The 17,684-nt window shown below is 37.7% G+C and overlaps 1 protein-coding gene across 4 annotated transcripts in view; it reads right to left on the bottom strand.

The window, feature by feature from the left end:
• The window catches only part of TRIP11 (thyroid hormone receptor interactor 11), a 62,078-nt gene that overhangs the window by 15,433 nt on the left and 28,961 nt on the right, over positions 1 to 17,684 (bottom strand). For 3 of the 4 annotated variants that reach the window (XM_073895750.1, XM_073895749.1, XM_073895751.1), the window contains 6 exons: positions 14,627 to 17,647; positions 13,548 to 13,688; positions 12,156 to 12,349; positions 7,605 to 7,768; positions 6,392 to 6,495; positions 2,197 to 2,296 (listed from right to left, as the gene is read on the bottom strand). In XM_073895750.1, coding sequence (XP_073751851.1) covers positions 2,197 to 2,296; positions 6,392 to 6,495; positions 7,605 to 7,768; positions 12,156 to 12,349; positions 13,548 to 13,688; positions 14,627 to 17,647 — 3,724 coding nt within the window. Of the gene's footprint in view, positions 1 to 2,196; positions 2,297 to 6,391; positions 6,496 to 7,604; positions 7,769 to 12,155; positions 12,350 to 13,547; positions 13,689 to 14,626; positions 17,648 to 17,684 lie in introns of those variants that run through there. The other variant, XR_012379132.1, reaches the window with a different exon arrangement.

The raw sequence follows: 17,684 nt of genomic DNA on the forward strand, positions 1-17,684 counted from the left end.
ATTCTTTTGAAACAACCAAGCCAATCAAGGTTTATTTATATTATCAAATCAAGAGTGCAGCTTTGAGAAAATAAAATCACATTTGTGTTTACAGATATAAAAGCAATATTAAGCACTGAGGTAACGAAAGAAAACATCGTTAAGAAGAGACAAGAATGACTTAAAGACACAACAGAACAGTCTCTTCACTCCCCTTCCTGTCTGTGTGACACTGGCCTCTTGCCTGTCCTCTCAAACACTAGTTGTGTTTGAGGGGACATAATCAGAGTTTCCTGCAGCTAATATTTACCCCATAAAACGAGTCCTAAGTTTCTATACATTTACACTGAATGGTAATTGTCATTTTTTTTTTATATCAATAGGGACCTCTAAGTCTTGTCAGATATAATCTAAATCTGAAATATTCTACTACTGGGGGTTTAACTGAGTGCCTGAACAAGTACTAAGTAGTGTAGGGACTCTGATAATATTTACCAACTACAATAAGTCACAGAATTTTTTATCTTAGCATCATCTACTGGAAATTACTCAGGTAGATATCTAAAAAGGGATGTGGCCTTAAACATTATATAGCAGCATGCCACAGAGCATCGTGGTGTCACAGGACCAATGAGCTGGCTCAGAATACTGTTCACTTCCATTAGTGCAATGCTACCCTAAGCTATCAATTCTCTGGCTAATTCTTGAGTAACCAGTGCATCTTCTCTGGGTTGGCCATGTCTGCGGATAATGCTATAGTTGCTCTGGCATTTTCCCAATAAATACTGCCTCCCCATAAGGGCAACCATATCAACATTTAGGGCACAATATAAAGGATGCTGCCCTATCTTTAAAGGAGATGGGGATACACAGAACAAAATACAAGTCAGACTATAAATAACCATTTTCCTGACAGGACAAAATAAAGTAACATGGAAACATCATGAGCTTTGGTCAAGGGTAAGAAGATCAGAGCTCAAATCTCAGTTTCCTTGACTTATAAAATGAAACTCATATCACCTATTCTAGAAATGCTTGTGAAGAGTAAATAAAAGAAGACTAAATATAATGCAGTATATGTTACATAAAATGCCCATGATACTCAATATGTAATTGTTTCCTTGCTGCCCATTTCTGGCCTCCTACGAGATTTAGAGTTCCAAGGCTGGCCAAGTCTGACAAAGTAAGGGCAGTGATTTGCTCAGAATCAAACTATCTTGAGGACACCTACCTCACACGACGTAGCTTATTGTTTTTTGTAGTCCTGAAAATCTCTCGTCTGCTCTCCGCTGTTAAGATTCAGGACAACTTCCTCTGGATCATCCGTTGGTACCCATGCGTCAGGGGTTCCTGCTTGTTTGCCTCCTTACTGTCCAAGTCACTGTTTCTGTCATCTGACAGCATCTCTGCTATGCCATCTCCTAATTTTGCCTATTTCTAATTTCTATTTTATGTTAAGTAGCACTTCTTAATTCCTTAATTACGGACCTTGGCACTTACTGTGCCCAACCCAGATACCCAAAGGTGGTACATTTCTAGGTTCCATGATCACCTTAAATCATTACCTACTGAATACAGCTCTAGAATAGCTCAACTTCCAGGGACCTTTAAATCAGAGATTAAACAGAGACATGCAATCTTAGTCAGCTGTTAGATTCAACAAAGCATTCTGAACCACCTGATTACTTGAGGCCCAACTGATAATGCTAAGCATAGGACTCACCTTAGGGAATTGGTTAGGCTTATATCTTACCAGCATCACACAATCACATAATGAGTGCCTATACGTAAAGCACCATCTATAATCATAAAAAGCTAGTTATACTCATTCATTCCACAAGAAGTTACTCTTTTTCTTGAGAATATTGTCCTACTACATCCCCTGGATGAACACAGAATGAGCAGAGAGAAGTCCTAGCCATAAAAAGTCGGGTCAGTAAAATCACTTCCCAATGATGGTCAGTAGGGTGACAACCAACACAACTGGACTGCCTCCATATGCAGGAAACTTAACTGGCCAACCAGGGCCAACTTTCGACTCTGGTTTCACTAGGACCATGTTAAAATTGAAGCAAGCTGGTCACGGGAGATGGAAATGGAAGTCCCACCCAGTGGAAGCTGGGCTCACTCAACTACATGGATGCCCGGGAAAAGACTACATCTGATTCAACACTAGTGTTGTAGGGGAAAAAAAATGGAAAAGAAAGAAACACATACTTTGTTTTTTAAGTTCTTCAATTTGTTCTTCCTTTAAATCTAACTGTTCTGTAAGTCTTGATGCTGAATCCAATGCAGCATTTGCTTCATCGAAACGCTCCTGAGGAAGAGAAGTTCATTAAAAAGCAGCATGCAAAAACTATTTCACAAACTACAGAGCTGGAAGCCAGTCAATCGATCCTCTTCTGTTCAGCTGACGAAGCTCTGCTTCTGTGACCTTGGGCAAGTTCACACACTGACTATCAAAGACAGAGCCCATACTTCACAGCACAATACTGTCTCCCTCAGAACTAAATCAAAAAGAGGATGCCACTAAAAGACAATATGGTGACAAAAGTTTTAAAAAGTGACAATAAGAGCATAAACACTACAAAAGGCAGACACAAAAAGTGAAGAAATACAACAAAAATTCTTTTTAATTTTTGCAAGTCTGATGAGTATAAAATGACATTTCATTACTACTTGATTATTTTAATTTTTATTTCCCTAACTGCTAGTGAATTTGAGCATTTTTCCATGTTTACAGGACAGCTAGAGCTGCTTTTCTGTGAAAACTTATTTGCATACCTTGTCCATGTTTCTCTTGAGCCTTCTCGTCTGTTTCTGAGCGTACCTTGTCACCAGCGCTACAAGTATTATTTGCCAGATCTGCCATTTGTCTACTGACTGCATGATACCTTTTGCCACGTAAAAGTATTTAAACATTGTATACGGTTAAATACGTCTTCCTCTGCTTTCACAGCTTCTTGAGTTTTAGTCTTGGTTAGGTTCTTCCTTTAGTCTTGGTTAGGTTCTGCCCCTAGGCTCTACATGTACTCTTCCAGATTTTCTGGCAAGGTTTTTGTTTTGTTTTGAGCATTTACATCTTTCAAATAGTGTTTCTCAATGGGAGTGATTCTGGCATTCCTGGCCCCTGCCCAATAGATCCAGTCACTGTAATGAGCAAAAACAGCCCCAGATTTCCAGCACCACTCCCAGGTGAGAATCTGAGCTTTAATACAATTGGAATTTATTTTTACACATGGTATAATATAGGGATCCAATCTTATTTTCTCCCATATAGATAGCCAGCTGTGGCAACATCATTTATTAGATAATCTATCCTTTTCCCATTAAATTGAAATTAGTTTAGGGTTTCATTTTAAATTCTCAAATATATCCTAGGCTCTATTTCTGGATTCTCCTTCTGTTTGACTAATCTAGTCAATATGCTATTGATTAATGGCTCTACTTTGATATTTAGTAGGAAGTCGCTCCTAACTGTTGTTCTTTCACACAGTTTTCTTGGCTATTCTAGAGTATTCACCCATGTAAATTTTAGGTCAAATTTTACCATCTTGAATCAAAGTGACCGTTTTTTTGATGTGTCATCTTAGATAGGCTATAGTCCCCAGTTATTCAATCAACCATAATCTAGATGTTGCTGTGAAGGTATTTTGCAAATGTAATCAAAGCCCCTAATTGGCTGAATTTAAGGAAGACATGAATAATCAGAGTGGGCCTGACTGAGCTAGTTAAAAGTCCTTGAAAGCACGGATGAGCCTTCCCCAAAAAGAGAAAAAATTTCTGCCCAACTGCAACCTCAGCCCCTCCCACAGAGTCGTATGTCCTGCTTGTGATTTTCTTTCTTGACCATCTGTGGAGAACAACTCTGGCCCATGCCTGTGATGGGATCTTCCCATTTTGACTACCAACTCCCAAAATCGCACTGCCAATTCCTTATAATAAATCTCATAGATGTCTATCTCTATATGGCATATCAATATGTGTGTGTGTGTCTGTGTGTGCGTACTCACAACACCCCCTCCCCGCTGGTTCTGCTCCTCAGGTTGAACCCTAACTGATACACAGAGGGACTGAAACAAAAAACTTTAAATAAAAATTTAATATTCCAAATTCCACAAAACTAAATTTAGTATAAAGGAAATTTAAATAAATCTTCAAGTAATTTTTTTTAATCTCACAGCATTTCTATTTAAGAAATTATTAAATCTCACGGGCTCCTGGGTGGCTCAGTCGGTTAAGCGTCTGCCTTTGGCTCAGGTCATGATCCCAGGGTTCTGGGATCAAGTCCCACATTGGGCTCTCTGCTCAGCAAAGAGTCTGCTTCTCCCTCTTGCTCTGCCTACTTGTGTTCTTTCTCTATCAAATCAATATATAAAATCTTAAAAAAAAAAGAAATTATTAAATCTGAAAACTACACTAAGACTTTTTCTAAAATTAAGATTTAGACTTAATTATTCTTTCTACCATTTGCTTGGGTTTTATTTCACCAATTTCAGCTTTTATTTTTACTAATTCCCTCTTGGTTTCTTCTGATTTGTTTTCTAAGTATATGTCACATTTTACATTAAAAATAAAGCTAGTTTAAAAAGAAGATCTGCACTTCTATTCTAATAATGTGGCAGACGACATACTCTGGACCCATTAGAAACAACTAAAAGTATTGGATAAAATATTTTTTTAAACATATTAATGAGCAGACCAGAAAGTAAGCATAAATGGTCAATGAACATATTAAAAGATGCTTGCTCTTGTTAGCAGTCAGACAAATGCAAATTAAAACCATAAGAAGACAGCCCTACCCACTACACTGGCAAAAACTTTAAAAATTCTAAAATGCCAAGTATTGCCAAGGATGCAGACCAAGAACTCTTATGCACCACTGTTAGGAGACATTAGGACTACCGCCATAAAACAACTTGCCATCATCATATAAAGTTGAAACTGCCCATATATATCTCAGGACTCAGCAATTCCGATCAAGATACATGTCTGGAGGAAACGCTCGTACGTGTGTACCAGGAGATGTAAACAAGGAAGTTCAGAACCACACCGTTTGTATAGCAGATGATAGCAAGGTCTATTATCAGTAAAATGGATAAATTATACATTCATGCAATAAATACAGCAGTGAAAATAATAAGCCATGCACACATAACACACAGTAACACAGCTAAAACTCATGAACATAGTAACTAAGTGAAAAAAGCAAGTTTCAGGAGAATTACTGAATTTACATCCATTTCAAAATTCCATTTACACAGAGTTCAAAATTATGCAAAACCATACACTGTATCATTTGGAGATGCAAATATATGTGATAAAACCATAAAGAAAAAACGGGGTGCATAAATACATTCTGGACTCGTGGTTCTCTATGAAGTGGTAAGAAGGGGATGAGAGGGCGCCTAGGTGGCTCAATCAGTTAAGTGTCTGCCTTCGGCTCAGGTCATGATCCCAGGTCCTGGGCCTGAGGCCAGCATGGGGTTCTCTGCTCAGTGGGGAATCTGCTTCTCCCTCTGCCCCTGCCCCCTGCTCGTGATTATCTCACTCCCTCTCCCTCTCCCTCCCTTTACCTCCACCCCCGCACCCCCCAAAATAAAATATATAAAAAAAAAAAAACCAGATGAGAAATGGATGGTATGCCAGGACTTCCAAAGATGACACTGTTCTTATAATGGGCAGGCAAGTACGAGGGTACCTGCTCTACTGCTCTTCTTTTATTTTATATGTATTATCTATATACTGTTTTACAGCCACTCAGTATTTAATAAAAATTTCAAAACTTTAAAGGAAATATGTCTTCCTTTATTAGAAATATTAACAAGGCTGAACAGTATATTCACCACTAATGACAGGTAAACAAATTGTATTACTTTCCATCAGGTGTCGACAAAGTCTACTTAAACTTAGAAAAGTTCATCCTAAATTCTAAAAGCAAGTCACATCTCTTCATGGGGATTCATTTTATTTATATTTTATATATAATTTTTCTACACGTGAACTGTAAGAAAGAAAGATATTTTAAAGAATTATGCTGCAAAAGAAAAAGATCTAAAGAATAATATACTTTATTTTAATCCATGTGAAATAGAGTGCTCAATATATCTTGTTGAAAAGAGAAAATTATAAAGTTACAAGTGTAAATTAATTTTTTTAGTGGCCCCTGAAATACTCATCTGTGCTAAAGAATTAAAATTTCCCATCATCTCATATTTGTTGTGTCTAAACTATAAGCCACATGGGGAAAGTCCTGAATATCTTGTTCACCATTACATCCCAGCATAGGGTAACAAGTAACCAAACAGTACTTACTAAAACTAACTGTTTAGGAAATTATTTCAAGATAAAGATTCTACAAGTAATTGTTCATGAATAATAATATTTGTAAGAGAAAATTATTTCAACCAACCTGTAATGACATCAGTTTTCCTTCCAGATTCTCTGCCTTTTTCTTCCATTCAGCTACAAGCTGTTTGTACTTTTCTAGTTCAGCAGAATACATAGCTTTTTCCTCTAAAGAGAAAATAAAAGTTACATTAGTATTCTGCAACTGTGTGATAAAATTAGAATTTTATTCCACTTGAAATTTTAAGAATTCAACAGAAACAGTTCAAGTCTCTCAACAAGAAAATTATATATGCCTTAGATCATGTGAGCTGGAATTAAAGAAATTAAGTTTCCTCTGCCTAAAACCTTCTCTACCTTGTTCATCATGCAAACTCTTCCCTCCCTTCAGAACTCCAATCAAATATTTCATCTTTGGTAAAACCTTCCCTACAGACATACTACTTTGTACATCTGTCCATTCTAGTATGTATTACATACAATGGACCTTGAGAATTCTTATTTTAAAATTCAAGATTTCAACCATGAGTAAGCCTGAAGACTGAGATATGTACACATTCAAAGTTTTGCTTAGGCACAAAAATTAAAACCCCTATTACTTCATCACCCTCATATCCCCCAATCACTTGCACCCTACTAGCAGTTAGTTCACTGCCAATCACTACTGAATGTATGAATAAACAGACAGATGGGTAAAAGGAATGATCTAAAGGAGGTACATGTGAGGTGGGAGGTAGATGTGAAAAAGCATACTTGGTCATCAGAGTAATACCTGCTCTCTGGTCATTGTGTCTGTGTCTCCAGAAAAATATTTTCCACCTGGACTAGAAAATGTAGTTGCCTCAAGGTATATGAACAGCTAAGAACAAGTCAATCAATATTTCAAAGGACAGTAATTACTGATGATTAACTCTCTGAAGTAGATTTAACCTCTGACCAGTATCTCAAAACCTAAGTATTGCTTCTACATGGTCCCCTTTTATCACGTGATCATCCTTCCTATGTCATCCTTATTAACCTTCCCCAACTCTCACCTTCACTGGTCATAATATGATACTAAAACGTATCTTTAATAATTCCTATATACCACATTCTCTAGTCTTAACTGTAAAAGGAGTCTACATTAACTTGTTGATGGCAACTTATCTTTCCCTCCTACAAGTGGGTAACCTTTCAAAGATTTCCCTGTGCCTATTTCAAAATAGCACCAAAATAGGCCAGAATTCCCAATAACTACAATAATTTTTCTTCACTGAAAGACTGACCATACAACTCACCTTGCTGGAAATGCTCTAGTACCATCTGGAGGTTGGAGAGTGATAGAGCATACTGCTTTACTTGTTCCCGAGAGACAGAAAGCTGCAGTGTGGTTTCATCCCTTTGCTTGGAGACCATATTCAGTTGCTCCTGCAGTGACTCTACCTGCAAACTGGCCTGATGGCTTCCAACAAAAAGAATAAAAGTCAGGGGTGCCTGGGTGGCTCAGTTGGTTAAGCGTCTGACTTCTGATTTGAGCTCAGGTCATGATCGCAGGGTTGTAAGACTGAGCCCTGCGTCAGGCTCCATGCTAAGCGTGGAGCCTGCTTAAGAGTCTCTCTGTCCCCCCACCCCCCAAAAAGAAAAAGAATAAAAGTCAAAGTGTTTCTATTACTTTAACAAGATAAAACCACTTCCCTACTTTTGTGTGTGTGTGTGTGTGTGTGTGTGTGTGTGTGTGTGTGGAAATACATACATAACATTCACAATGTTGTGCAACCATCACCACCATCCATCTCCAGAACTTCATCCTCCCAAGGGGAAGCTCCACATCCATTAAGCAGTAACTCCCCCTTCCCCCAGCAACCACCATTCTACCTTCTGTCTCCATGAATTTGACCTTCCTTACATTTCATTGCATTAAATTCAAGTTAGATTTCAAAGAAACTTTGTTCTCCCTGTTTTGTTAGTTCATTCTTCCCGTGAAAGTGACTTTGAACAAATGGCAGTCATTTTAAAGATTAAAAGTTGAACTAAACAAGAGACATAAGTATAATAAAAATTTACAAACAGTCTGCAACATTCATGTTTCCAGGCTAAAACTCTAAGATGTAATTTATCATAAAATTGTAAATTGCAAGGACCTTGGAAGTCATTTTGTCCAGCTTCCAACCCAATAAGCAATGGATTCTGAAACCTTCTTCGCTTTTGACACTTGCAACTATGGTGAACTCACAACTTTCCAAAGGCTATCCCATTGACAAAATGCTCTAATTATTAATTATCTTTCACTATCATCTTTCTTTCTCTTTAAATACAATAACCCCTATATCTGCCCCAAATAATAAATCAGAAATCCCTTAGAGATTTATTTATCCAGGTTTGTGTCACTGATGTACTTCCTTAATGTATAATGATTACAAATAAGATACTGCAATAGCCTTTCCTGAGTTTTTAATATCCAGTTAATAAATTCTTATTCAGGAGCCATCCATTAAAAAGCCCATTAAGCACTGCGCACTTTGAGGAAACTTTACCCAATAGCACCCTCTTGTGGGAAGAGCAGTAAATTGACAATCAGGAGACAACTCTGCCCTCAAATATCACTGGATTTTATGCAACCTTGCTGGTTAGCATGTCCCTGAACGGGTGGCTACAAGGATGAAATGGGCTATGAGGTCACTCAAGAAGTTAACACCAGGTATTACTACAGTTAATAAAGGGTTCAAAACACTGTAATCTGGTTTGTAGATCTGAGTCACTCATTCAAAAGTATTACTGAACATTTGGGACGCCTGGGTGGCACAGTTGGTTAAGCGTCTGCCTTTGGCTCAGGTTGGGATTGAGCCCCATGTTGGGCTCCCTGCTCCACAGGGAGCCTGCTTCTCCCTTTCCCTCTGCCTGCCACTCACCCTGCTTGTGCTCACTCTGTCAAATAAATGAATAAAATCTTATGAATGAATGAATGAATGAATAAACAAACAAACAAACATCAATGCCCACTCCCAGTGACCTTATATTTCACTGGATGGGAGAAGATATAAGATGGGTCAACAATTACTTTTGTACCCTAAAGTAAAATGGAAGTGTGCTACCAGATTCAAACAAAGCATTATGCAGGTTCAAAAGAAAAACATCACACCGGGGTTTGGTTTTGAAACTGAGGAATGGGATGCTAACTAAAGCATTCTTTACAAAGGATATGCTATTTGAAGAAGGTGGGACTAATAGAAAAACTGTTAGGAATCAGGCCTACTCTAGGCAAAAGAATATGAAATGAAATGTAGAAGATGGGGTGCCTCGGTGATTCAGTCAGTTAAGCATCTACCTCTTGATTTCGGCTCAGGTCATGATCTCAGTCAGGGTCGTGAGAGCAAGTCCCACATTGGGCTCTGTGGGGAGTATGCTGTAGATTTTCTCCCCCTGCCCCCCAACCCTGCTCACGCATGCGCCCTCACATGCTCTCTCTCCCTCTACCTAATAAATAAATAAATCTTAAAAAGAAAAGAAAAGCAGAGGAAATAGGAAAACAGTATCTCTAGCTAAAGGACTGAGTAAGACAGTTTGGCTGGATGTATAGCGCGAAATAAGGCTAATGAGGGTGCAGATAGCCCAGACACTATTTTAATTAGAGAAAATAAGGACCCAAAAATTTGAAGGAAAGATTATCTAATTTTATTGCCTGAGAAAGTTCTGGCATTTCTGTCAATGTGAAACACACACACAAATGATCACTCGTTTTAATTATCATTTTAAACAAGTTTTCTTTATGAGACTGAAGGTACAATAATATTCCCTGCAAAGCACTGGGAGTGCACCTCAGAAATACAGTCTCCACTGGCCTATAATCTCTTTGCAGAGGTAATATCTACTATGTCCTTATATCTCCCTCAGCATCATACACAGTGAAAAACAAAAAGATGTACATACCACTAATGGAAATATAAATGGACATGATATTTCTGGAAGATTATTTGGCAATACATCTCAAAAGTTTTAAAAATGCCCTTTGAACCAGACCTGCCATTTCTGAAAACCGAAGCTAAGAAAATAATTTGTCATCAACCCAAAAATATCTATCTTGGGATATCATGACAGCATTCTTAGTAATTCTGAAAAGCTGAAACACTTCTAAATGTCCAATATTAAATGACTGGATTAAAGTAGTTAAGGAAAATCCAAATAATGGTATGCTATGTAGCCATAAAATGATAATGCAAAAACATGGCTTAACATGTGCTGATACTCATTAAGTATGGAAGCAGATTACAAAACAGTATCAACAGTATGACCTTAATTTTGCTTTTAAAAACACATATAATATGGGGCACTTGGGTGGCTCAGTCAGTTGAGCAACCAACTCTTGATCTCAGTTCAGGTCTTGATCTCAGAGTCGTGAGTTCAAACCCCACTTTGGGGCCCACTTAAAAAATATATATATGTAATATATACATACATATATAAGAAGCATGCAAAGGCACCAAAAAAGGATTATCTCTGGATGGGACTGTGACTTTATGTTCTTTTTGGTTTATGTAATTTTCCTGAAGTGCAAAATAGGTTTTTATAATAAAAAGGGAAAAAAAGAAAATACATTATTTTTAAAAGTTTTTTTTAAATTTATTTGAGAGAGAGAGAGCACAAGCAGGGAGAGCAGCAGAGGGTGAGGGAGAAGCAGGCTCCCTGCTGAGCAGGGAGCCTGAGGTGGAGCTCAATCCCAGGACCCTGGCACCCCAAGAAAATACATTTTATTGAGAGAAATAAAATTTTAAAATATATAAGCAGGGAATCAATCATGCCTCCGTAATGAAGCCTCCATAAAACCTCACAAGGAGAGGGTTTAGAAAGCTTCCAGGCTGATGAGCACTGGGAGATGTGGAGAGGGCTGCCTGCTGGGAGGGAGCTGGAAGCTCTGCACCCCTACCCCATGCCTTGCCCCTACCTATCTCTCCATCTGCTGTTCCCTGAGTTAAGGCCTTTTATAATAAACTGGTACTCTAGTAAAAATAAAATAAAAATATAGAAGCAGGGACCTAGCAATTCAAAAGTTCCAACAAACCAAGAGCTAATTCATACTGACTTAGGTCTTCACTAGGCTACTTCCTTTTTTTTTTTTTTTTTTAAGATTTTATTTATTTATTTGACAGAGAGACAGCGAGAGCAGGAACACAAGCAGGGGGAGCGGGAGAGGGAGAAGCAGGCTTCCCGCGGAGCAGGGAGCCCGATGCAGGGCTCGATCCCAGGACGCTGGGATCATGACCTGAGCCAAAGGCAGACGCTTACCGACTGAGCCACCCAGGCACCCCTACCTTGCTACTTCCTTTACTCTCTCCCTTCTAATACCCAAACTTTATTCAACCTTAGATCATTTGACCACGAATAAAACCACATATGTCAAATTAGTTCTCTGGGAGCATGACAAAGTCAATTAAAATCCGTCAGGAAAAAAAAAAAAAGAAAATCAGAATTTAAGTCTAAACTCTTAAAACAATGAGAGGCAATTATCTAGGGTGGTAGTTAAGATTCAGAGAGAGCTAGTACACTTATGATAAAAAATAAATAAATAAAATTATTTTTTAAAAAAGGAAAAAAGAAAAGACAGGTTCAGAGAGAGATGTTTGAATGCCACATCTGGTCAAGAGTTACAGACCCAAATGTGAAACTCACACACATACTCTGCGTCTGACCTTGGGCAGCTTACTAAACTTCTTTACCCTCAGTATCTTCATCTGTCATTTGGAGATAATGAATTTCATAAGAGTAAAATGAGGTAAGCCAGGAAAAATGCTTACTGATTCTGACACTCAAGAAGTGTTCAACTAATGTGAGTGCTAAAAACAGGGAAAAGTTACCTTGCATTTTCCATTGCATTGGAAGATGAAACTAGCTTTTCCTCCAATACTGTGACTTTCTTTCTCAGTTTGGCCTCTCTATCTTCTGCAGCCAAAGCTTCGCGGGTGTAAGAATCCTCTGATTCTAAAAGATGGTTACGCAATCTCTCTAGCTCCTGGTTTAAGCGTAATTCTTTGTCACGTAAATGTTGAACCTAGGCAGAGGACACCTCTTTATTTTTCTTCTATAAAATGCTCCCCTTTCCCCTCTACAAGCCACTTTGTTATCAAATCTTTTGCCCATTACTGAAGTATATTAATTATATACTAATTACTCATATTGTAAGATGTATTTATATTAGGAAAAAGGTTTCCAAAAACCAACTTTTCATCTGGAAGTTTTATTTTGTAAGAGCTCATGCCCTGTGGCTGTAATGAAAAATGGAATTGTACCAAGTACAAGGCTCTTTGTGACAGACCACTTTTTCAGTAAAAATCTCACTTTTTCATACGTTATGGGTGAGAAATTTTTTTTAAACTGAAGTATATTTGACAATATTATACTAGTTTCAAGTATACAACATAGTGATTCAACAATTCTACATGTTACGCTCTGCTCACCACGGTCAGCGCAGTTATCATGTCATCATACGTTATTACAATATTGACTATATTCATTATGATTTATTTTTCAGCCCTGTGACTTATTTATAACTAGAAATTTTTACCTCTTAATCCCCTTGACCTATTTTGCCCATCTTCCCTAAACCCCTCCCCGCTAGCAACCACCAGTTTGTTCCCCATGTTTATGATTCTGTCTCTGTTTCACTGTTTTTTTAGATTCTACATAAGTGAAACCACACTGTATTTTCCTTTTTCCGACTTATTTCACTTAGCATAATACACCCTCCAGGTCCATCCATGTTGTTGCAAATAGCAAGATCTCATTCCTTTTTATGGATGAGTAATATTCCATTTATACACCACTTCTTTATTCATTCATCTATCAAGGGACGCTTAGGTGGCTTCCCTTAGTTCAGTAAAAATAAGGATGCATGTATCTTTCTGAACTATGTTTTCATTTTTGGAGGGTAAACAGTAATGGACTGCTGGATTATATGGTATTTCTGTGTTTAATTTTTTGAGGAACCCGCATACTGTTTTCTACAGTGATTGCATCAATGGGAAATTTTTTTTATAACCAAGATATGCCATGGGGGGTGTGTGTGTGTGTGTGTGTGTGTGTGTATAAAATATATACTCTGGGAGGTCAAGATCCTACAGTATAACACATCAGAGGAATACTGAGAAAAAATCACCCAAGAGACAAATTAATTTTACTAATTCATTCTAGCTTTCTTAACAATTAGTAAGCCTATTGTTTGAATCAATTTCTTTAAAGTAAAAGCATACCTCATTCTGTAAAGCACTGTTTTCCATTTGTTTCTGTTTCAGGGCCAACATGACCTGGTCTCTCTCCTGTTGAAACTTAACTGTCTTCTCCTGCATTGATTTAACTGCATTTAAAAGCTGATTTAACTCCCCAGTCTTGCCCTTTTGGAAAGAAATAACTTTAGCTTTAAGAAAAACACATTTAAAAAGACCCAGTTTCTTCATTAAATAATTAATTTTGAGATACAGGTAACCGTAACAAGATCATCAAAAACAGAGTCTGAGAAACTGTCTAGAGAAGCCTAAGGAGACATGACAACTAAATATAATGTGTTATCCTGGATGCCATCCTGAACAGAAAAAAGACATTTGGTAATTTTTTTGGTAAAAAAAAAAAAAAAAATTAAGGAATTTTAAAAAAGTAGGAACTTCAGTTAACAGTAATATATCAATATTCGTGAATTCATTGTTACAAGTATAGCATAGTAATCTAAGATGTTAATAAACAAGGGAAACTGGGTGTGAGGCATATGGGAACTCTATTATCTTTTCAACTTTTCAAATAAACTATTCTGGAAGACAAAGTTATTAGAAAAGTTGTTAAAAGAATTCTCTCACTCTCAAATAAAATAAAATCTTTTTAAAAAAAGGTTTTAATTCAAAAGACACAATCTCTTCAAATTTACCCTATACAACAAAGCGTTCACAGATCCCAAAATCAATCAAAAGAGTATGAGAGAGAGTTATGTGTGTGCGTTCATTCATCAGGCCTGCACAACTGTTCCTCAGAAAGTACAAGTCACTGGCAAAGAAAAGACAGGGAAGTCATTTCAACACTTCAACACTTTAGTAGTCAACAAGACTACTAAAGTCTTATTTCCTATTTAAATTAACCTGTTGCTAAAAATGTTTGGAAAGATCTAGTAATTTAGGGGCGAAACCTCCAGGTACCTTTGAGGAAAATTTCATAAAACCCTGAAATGAATATTTCTGAACGAACTTCACATTCCCGTTCAAACATAATTATCTATAAAGTAATCAACCCATTGGAAAATTTCTCCACCCCAATTTTCCTCTATAAAATTCCATCCCCAACATACCTGCTCTTTTTCTTTCAGTAGCTGCTCAAACGCGAGAGCCTTTTCCTTCATTGAATGGCACTCAAACTCTTTTTCTCGAAGCATCATGGAAAACTTTGTATTAGTCTCCTGTAATGCTTGATACTCCGTTTCCTTTTCCCTGGTTGTTTCTACTATTTTTTCATTTTCTTCTTTTAGTTTGCAAATGTCCATTTCTAAAATTAATATCCGCTCCTTCAGGTTGGTTACTGCCTGCCTCAAAAGTTCATTTTCATTCACTTTGTTGGTGAAATTTTCATTTAAAGAAAGCAACTGATCACTTTTGGCTTTGATTAAGAGGTCTTTCTCCTTAAGTGACTTTTGTAGGACATCTTGTTTCTCCTTTAGCTGCTTAATTTCTGAATCCGTCTGTTCCTGTTCTTTTCTTTCTAGCTCTGAGGTGGCAGCAATCGAATCAGACAACCTGTGATTGTTTTCCTGGAGCGTTTTAATTGTTGCATCTTTTTCCTGCAGTGACTTTCTTAGCTCTTCCAGCTCCTGTTTAGAAGACTCGCTCGATGTATCGGGCTTAACTGTTCCAAGAGACTCTGCTGGCTGGGAAGGAGGCGATGATCCGGAGGAGAGTTGAGGTGAAATAATATCAAGTTTTCCTAAAAGAAGATCTTTGGTACTGCACAGCTGCCCTATGCTGTGCTGAACCTGTGCTAGCTCCTGCCCAAAACTTTTGAGTTTGGTTTCATTCTGCTCATAACTTTGGATCAGGCCAGTGTAGTCCACTTGTAATTTAGAATTATTATCACTGTCAACCAAAACTTGTGCCTGAAGCTGATGGAGTTCCTCCTGAAGCTGGGCGGACTCGTGCTGCATATTCTGGACCGTGGTCATCACCTGCTGTTTCCACTCTTCCATCTTCTTCACTTGTTGTTTTAATTTGTCGCGTTCCTGTAGAAGCTCCTCAAACTGATTGCTGTTAACACCTCCAACCTCATTCCCAGTGCTGGATGTTTGTAAAACCGTCAATAAGGTCTGGCATTTCTGACTTAATGCATCTATCTCAATGTCTTTTTCTCGAATGATACGTGATAAATTCTGAACAGTTTCTCTAAACATATCTTGGCCACCACCTTCAGATCTAGCGGATAATTTTTTATTTTCATCTTGCAGCTTCACAAGAGCTGCCTCTTTGGCAGCAATGATATCCATCATTTTGTGGTATTCCGTTTTCAGGTGGCTATTCTCCCTAGTCTTCTCACTCAAAACAGCTAATACCTGTTCTCTCTCCATAGCGTAGGCCTGCAGCTGCTGCTGAAGGTAGACAACATCCTGGGAGTAGGAAGCTGAAGAAATTCTAGCGTGAAGAGCTTGTATCTCCAAGTCTTTCTGCTGGATGATCTGAGTGAGTTTACCAACCTCATCTTTGGACAGCTGATCAATCTGTTTCGTTAAAGATATATTCTTTTCATTCAGAAGTTTAATCTCCAATTCTCGTTCTTTTATTCCTTTTACTAATCTCTCAGTTTCGGCTTTAGATAAATCATGTTTTTCACTGCCATTTTCTATGTTAAGGCTCTGTACTTTCGTTTCTTGAAAGATCTCACAATTCTCCGTTTGAACGCCCTGTCTTTCTTCACGCAACTGGGTTTTGATTTGTTCAACTGTTTTTTGCAAATTCTTAATCTCTTCATCTTTCTCTAAGAAGAGTCGGGTGTGGGTGACATTCATCTGCTCATGCTGGCACTTAAACTCATCCATTTCCTTCTTCTGTTCCTCTAAAGACTGAAGCAGCTGCATTTTACTCTGGTTTTGATCTTCAATAATCTTCTGATGATGTTTTATTTCCTCCTCAAGATTCCCCTTTATAATATTCAGTTGCAACACCTCAGACTCCAGCTCAGTAACACTGTCAAGGGGTTTAGGCTCCACCACAGGTGCAGCTCGACTCTGCTGCTCCCGGAGCCGTTCCAGTTCTTCTTTTAGATGATTGTTTTCTTCTTTCATGGACCCAAGACTTCTGTCTTTTTCCTCCATGGTTTGCTTCAAACTTTCATTTTTTCTTAAGGCCTCGGTATATTTATCTAATTCCTCCTGAAGCTCTGAACTTCTTTCTTTAAGTTTTTCAATAAAAATTTCCTTCTCACTTATAAGTTGTGTTAAGTGCTTCTGCTCTTTTAAACTAGAGGACAAAATTTCCTTGGTTTCTTGATGATGAGTATTCATTTGTTCAATGTTCTTTTTGAGTTCTGCTATTTCAAAGTCTTTCTCTTGACTGAGTTTCATTAAACGCTGCTGTTCCAGCTGTAAAGCAGAGGTGCTCAAATCACGTGCCTTTGACAATTCTTTAATCGTCTGCTCGTACTTACTGGCTTCTTCCAACAGCCTCTGTTCAGCCCGACTCAATTCTGCTTCTAACTGTCCTTTTTCCATTTTTAGAGCCTCCACAATAGTGTTTCTTTCCAGAGAAATCTGATTGCTACCAGCAATGGATTCTTCCAACTGATGTCTTACATCCTCACATGCTAAAACCAACTTTTCATTTTCCATTTTGAGATCAAAAGCAACTTTGTTTAAACTGTCATTGAGCTTTTCTATTTCTAAAAGAGTTTGCTTTAAATTTCTGACTTCGGCTTCCCTTTCTTTGAGTAAATCATCCTTAAAATCACTGCCAGAGTTGCAATTTAGAGACTGAGTTAACTCATCCCTGATTCTAGAAAGCTCTTCCTCATTTTGTTTAATATGTTCCTTAAGTCCACAGTTCTCCTTCTGCATGTTTAAATTACTTTTTTGTGATTTATTTAGCTGATCTACTAAAGCTTCTACTTTTTCCTCAAGCTTCTGCTTGGCTAAATGCAAATCATTTAGGACGAGTTCACTTTGAACTAACTTCTCTTTCTGCACATCTAGCTCTGTAGTCATGTTAATTTTATCATCTTCAAGTTGATGGACTCTCCTGTTTTCATCATTTAGATCTTTTCTCAGTTTACTAATGATGCTGTCTCCCTCATTTTGTTGTTTTGATAGCTGATCTTTTATCAGAATCATGTGCTGAAAGAAAAATAATTTGCATGGTAACTTTAAGACA

Source organism: Callorhinus ursinus, unplaced genomic scaffold (genome assembly GCF_003265705.2).
Source record: "Callorhinus ursinus isolate GAN/ISIS: 27379988/994484 unplaced genomic scaffold, GSC_fseal_2.0 scaffold8, whole genome shotgun sequence".
NCBI classification, from domain to species: domain Eukaryota; kingdom Metazoa; phylum Chordata; class Mammalia; order Carnivora; family Otariidae; genus Callorhinus; species Callorhinus ursinus.